This window comes from Poecilia formosa, unplaced genomic scaffold (assembly GCF_000485575.1).
Source record: "Poecilia formosa unplaced genomic scaffold, Poecilia_formosa-5.1.2 Scaffold441, whole genome shotgun sequence".
Classification (NCBI taxonomy): Eukaryota; Metazoa; Chordata; class Actinopteri; order Cyprinodontiformes; family Poeciliidae; genus Poecilia; species Poecilia formosa.
In genome coordinates, this window is record NW_006800380.1 from 133,252 (window position 1) to 138,574 (window position 5,323).

The following is a 5,323-nucleotide window of genomic DNA, read 5'->3' on the forward strand; positions in this document are numbered from 1 at the left end:
CTATTACAGAATTGTACAAATTGTCAAACAAACAACATGCTTATGAAAATTAGCACAATAAAACAATAGGTACACTTTAGAAGAAATGTGAAAAATGTTTCACCAAGGAGAGAGTATTGTTTCAATTTAATGCCATGGTATTCCAGTATTACTGCAGACAAACTGACTAAGTAGACAAAGCATTTGATACGTTTCCTGTAACAGGAAAAATAATACTAAAAATAATAACAATAATATCATACCAGAGTGATGCGTGACTACAAGGCAAGCGCGAAAGCTCCTCACTGGGCTGAACCTGCATGATGATCGGTTAGCGCTGGTTCGTTAACCACTAACACTCCGACCAACTGGGAACACAGACATGAACTTTACAAGGAAGACAGGGCCACACTGAGCAGCCTGTTGAGATGTAAAGGCCCCACATAATTTTTTGTTCACATAGATAAATCATTGTCACCACTCCCTCAAGGCGCACCTCTGAAAGCACAACTACATATTTGTTCTGTTTTGAAGTTATAAATGTTGTTTTTTATACAAGAAAAAAGGGAGAAAGCCTGCCCTCTCATATTATTTTAAGGTACTACAACGTAGTAAGTTTTGTCATTCGAAACAAAACTTATTAAACGGTAGAAATAGACACCGTTGGTGTTCGTTGGTGTAAATTACTGTTGAAATATTTCATGTATGGTTGCATTGCCGGTATGTATTAAGTTTGTAACTTTACAACATTGTTTCTGTCTAGCGATAGCGCTCTAATGTGTTGTTTTAAGGTGGAGTATGTTTATGTTAATTAGATGTGAGGATATCGCGAGGTTATCGGGTGCACAGTTGGTAGCCTAGATGTGCGCATGTGGATGTGATGTTCGGTGGAAATTGAGTGTATTGTATTTTATGCTGCATATGATCACATATTTATTGTATTTTTTGTCTTCATTTCAGTTTTACCCTTTTAATTGTCATTAAACCTGCTGACAACGTCCTTCGGTCTTCAGAGTCGTGACATGAGAAAGGTGTTAGAAAGCCTTTGCATCAGACATGCACCAGTAACAGCACAATATTATTCCTGCGGTTCACATTGAGCTAAGCAACCAGAGCTAACGCGGCGGGTTTTAGACTCCTACCTTGATTTCTCCAAAGAAACATAATTCCTCACAGGAAGTTGATGTAAATATCCATACAGGTCAGCCTGTGTCCATTTTGAGTCTAAGGCGACACACACGCGATCCGCGCGGTTTATCAAGCAGCGGCAGCATGCAGAGGTGGCAGCTTTGTTATTGGTCCGCTCTCTGGTTATAAATGCATAAAGTATAAACCTATATTTTAGGAATACAGCTTCTCTGCCAGTGAAACGCTCAGCGCAACAGAGACGCTTGCATGGGTGGTGAGGGCGGCTGGTGGTGCCCATCTCCAGCAGGCATCAGATGAGAGGTGGGGTTCACCCTGGAAAGGTCACCAGTCCATCACTGGGCCCTGAAAGCTAACAACAAATAACATGTATGAAAAAGACATGGTAAATTAACGAGAATAAATTTTGTCCAATTATTTTCAAATTAAATCATGTTTATTAAGCACTTAGTGTTGGTTACACACCAGTTTCTGCTGTGGTTAAAAATGTGGTGAGCTGTACAGTTAAAAAAAAAAAAAAAGCCTTCCACCATGAAGACGATGTGGAGGTTCATCCTCAGAACAGGTTGTTGTTCTGGTGGAGTCAGAGCTTCTTCTGAGACAGGAAAGTCTTTAGGTTTTCTAATTCCTGATCCCTGGCTTCCTCTTTCATCTTCATTTGCTTGGACTGCAAAAACACGTTGAAGATAAAAACAATGATGAACGAGATATAACAACAGCCTGACAATATCAAAGTGTCTTTGGCATACTTAGCTTAATTAAAATCTGGGTAAGTTTATTAAGAAACCTATATAAAGTCAGAACAGTAAGTAATTACACAAAATCAGTAGGTCCAAGATGGCGCCAGTGTGTATGGCAGGCCGTCTGTCCTTACCTTACCTACGTGTGTTAATTGTTGGTTATAGTGTGTTTTAATTTTGATTTTTATTTGATTAATTTTGTGATTGTACAGCACTTTGGTCAGTGGTACTGTTTTAAAGTGCTATATAAATAAACTTGCCTTGCCTTGCCTTGTCTATTAATTTTATTGTGACTTTTATGATTATTACTATAACAATCATTCAGCTTCATGTTATAACTGCATGGAGGCTCTGTTTGTTGCGACTTAATATAGTTTTCTTCATAAACTGGTTTTAATTAAGCTGAGTATGCCAAAGACACTTTGATATTGTCAGGCTGTTATAATTCGTTGATCAATGTTTTTATCTTCACTATATTTTTGTAGTCTAAGCAAATTACGATGAAAGAGGAAGCCAGGGTTCAGGAATTAGAAAACCTAAAGACTTTCCTGTCTCAGAAGAAGCTCTGATTCACCAGAACAACAACCTGTTCTGAGGATGAACCTCCACATTGTCTTCATGGTGGAAGGCTTTCTTTTTCTTTTTTTTTTACTGAGCAGTTTGCCACATTTTTAACCACAGCAAAAACTGGTGTGTAACTAACACTAAGTGCTTAATAAACATGATTTAATTTGAAAATAATTGGACAGAATTTTTTCCCCTTGTTAATCTACCATGTCTCTTTTATCCATATTATTTTTTGTTAGCTTTCAAGGCCCAGTGATGGACTGGTGACCTTTCCAGGGTGAACCCTGCCTCTCATCTGATGACTACTGGAGATGGGCACCACCAGCCGCCCTCACCACCCTGCAAGGATCAGCGTGTTCAGATCATGGATGGTAGTTTAAGGTAGTTTGTCTCCCTTAAGTCCAGGCTTAACACAGCTTCATAGTCAATGCCATCATAAGCTGATTTTATTATATTGCTGACTATTTTTTTCTACTTCTAACATAAACAGGCAAAGAAGACATCCAGAAATGTTTTTCCACCCCAGGCTTCTGGTCCCAATCATCATCAGTTCTGATGATGTCACATACATAGCGAGTCTGTTTTTCTGTACCCTCTATTTAATTGCTCTATTGTACTTTTTTGTAGGTTTCTGTAAAGTGTAGTGAATGAGAATGTTCTGCTGATTCTCACTTTTCTTAGGAAGGAGAAATGTCAGCTTGTCTGCAGTAATACTGGAATACTGTGACATTGTATTAAAACAACATTTGGTGAAACATTTTTCACATTTCCTCTAGATCAGGGGTATCAAACTCATTTTGGTTTAGGGGCCGCATTCAGCTTAATCTGATCTGCAGGGGGGGCCACACAAGTGTTTTATTGTGCTAATTTTCAGACCCCTTGCAGTATAATGTCACCCACGCAACTTCCTGCCCCCATTTCTCTGCTAGACTTAAGTGTAAGCTCATATAAAAAGTGATGTAGTATTTTGCTATGAATTGTCTAGATAAGGTGAAAAATAAGTTTTAACTAAGAAAAAATAGTGAGGGAGAGGTAAGTAGTTAAAGTACACTTAGTACACTTTAAATCAGGGGTGGGCAACTCCATGCCTCGAGGGCTGGTATCCTGCAACTTTTAGATGTGTCTCTACTTTAACACACCTGAGTCAAATAATGAGGTCAGGGACCAGGGAGACATCTAAGAGTTGTGGGACCGGATTTGCCCACCCCTGCTTTAAATTGTGCTTTAATACAATTTAAATACTATTAAAATACACCAAGCACAAAATTAATTGCTCCACAATGTGACACTTTAAGTTAACTAATTCTAAGTGAACGTTAAGTATACTCATTAGTCTGACTTAAAGTATGCTTAAATATACTAAAATTTAACATACTTCGTATATTTATTTTTCACCAAGAATGTGTCCGACAGAATAAATCTTACGTTTTTTTTTTAAATATTTTGTATTCAAAACAGCCTAGTGAAATATAAACTACATATAGAAAACTGAAACAAATGCTGAAGAGCAGTTCCTGAACGGTGGGTCACGTGCATTGTGTGTTTGTGTGCGTCATACTTGTACTCCCTGCTGAGGACGATGTTGATCCTGCCTTTCAGTGGCCTGTTCTTCTCTGGGATTGAGAACCAGGTCTTCCTGCCCATGATCACCACATTCGTCCTGCCTACAGGAGCAGTTTCAGTCGCTTATTAATCCAACCGATTAACAATTTCTCTGTGTGTCCATCACACAGAGAAATTGATTATTTTAAAAGCAACAATTAAATCAGTAGCTCCTCCATAACCCATGTTTATGTTTCTGTCATCTAAGGAGGATGAACTTACCTGCTACTGACGGTGTGGCTGTCATCTTTCGGAAATGAGCGAATTCGTTGCTGAAAATGTGAAAATTCAAATTACTTTATTGATCCCAAAGGGAAATTGAATGAATCAACGAAGGCGTTCAGCACTTTGACAGCTTCATTCCTTCCTGAGCAACTGCCATGGTAACTGACCTGAGTCGAATAGGATGCCAGGGCAGCTTCCCATCCTTCCCAATGCCCAGGTTGGGGCACACCGCCACAATTCCGTTCAGGATCCGCGACATGGAGAATGTAGTCCGTCTCTTCTCAAAACTGCTGACAGCAAGCATTTCCCGCCAACACGACATAACAGAACCGGAAATTACGATCTAGTCTTCTGGATAACTATGTCCGTATATTTTATCTACTGCCCCCCTGTGTACATAGGTGGTATTGATTGAATTTAAACAACTTTTCTGTACCCTTAAATCAAAATCTTAAAAGACATTTTCTAGTTTTCCAAAGATATTGACAAAATTATACATTTACAAGGTTTAGGCATATGACAAAGTGAGGATAAGAAGTGGTTCAGAAGTCACTTCTACAAGTGCCACATGTGGCAGTATGAAACTCAAGCAAAAAACTGGAAGAGAAAGGAGAGAAGAAACCAAGTGAAAACATGAGAAAAGAAAATGAGAAAAGCTGCTCTCTACCAAGTCATAATCACAAGTATCATGGACTGTTTGCCTGAGCTGAACACTAATCAAGGTGCCAATTCACAAGAAATATTCTCTCAAGGCACAAGTGGTTTAAAAAGTTTGTATCCAAGAAAACCCCACAGATTGCATCGAGTCATTGACTTGCAGAATTAATTCCTCCTGTGGTGACAACTGCTTCCATTGTGTTGTTGACATTACAGCAAACTCTCATACAGAGCATGAATGTAGCAACAATGGGGAGGAAAAACTCCCCTTTAACAGGAAGAAACCTCCAGCAGAACCAGAACCTGACGCAATACAAGCAGCCATCTGTCATCACCAACTTAATTGGTGGCAGCATCATCTCAGCTGATGTCCTCCTCCAGGAAGGAATCACAGTCGAACAGAATGG

At 39.2% G+C, this 5,323-nt stretch overlaps 1 protein-coding gene across 2 annotated transcripts; it reads right to left on the reverse strand.

Moving 5' to 3' along the window:
• Positions 1-933: 933 nt before the first annotated feature.
• Positions 934-5,317, reverse strand: dhfr (dihydrofolate reductase). Of its 2 annotated transcripts, XM_016663753.1 has the most exons (5): positions 4,427-5,317; positions 4,257-4,306; positions 3,991-4,096; positions 1,656-1,792; positions 934-1,477 (listed from the first exon to the last, which is right to left on the reverse strand). In XM_016663753.1, the coding sequence occupies exons 1-4, from the start codon at positions 4,579-4,581 to the stop codon at positions 1,780-1,782; spliced, it is 324 nt and encodes a 107-aa protein (XP_016519239.1). In that variant the 5' UTR covers positions 4,582-5,317; the 3' UTR covers positions 934-1,477; positions 1,656-1,779. The 2 variants fall into 2 exon arrangements, with proteins under 2 accessions (XP_016519239.1, XP_016519238.1); XM_016663752.1 differs by lacking the exon at positions 1,656-1,792.
• Between the last annotated feature and the right edge of the window lie 6 nt (positions 5,318-5,323).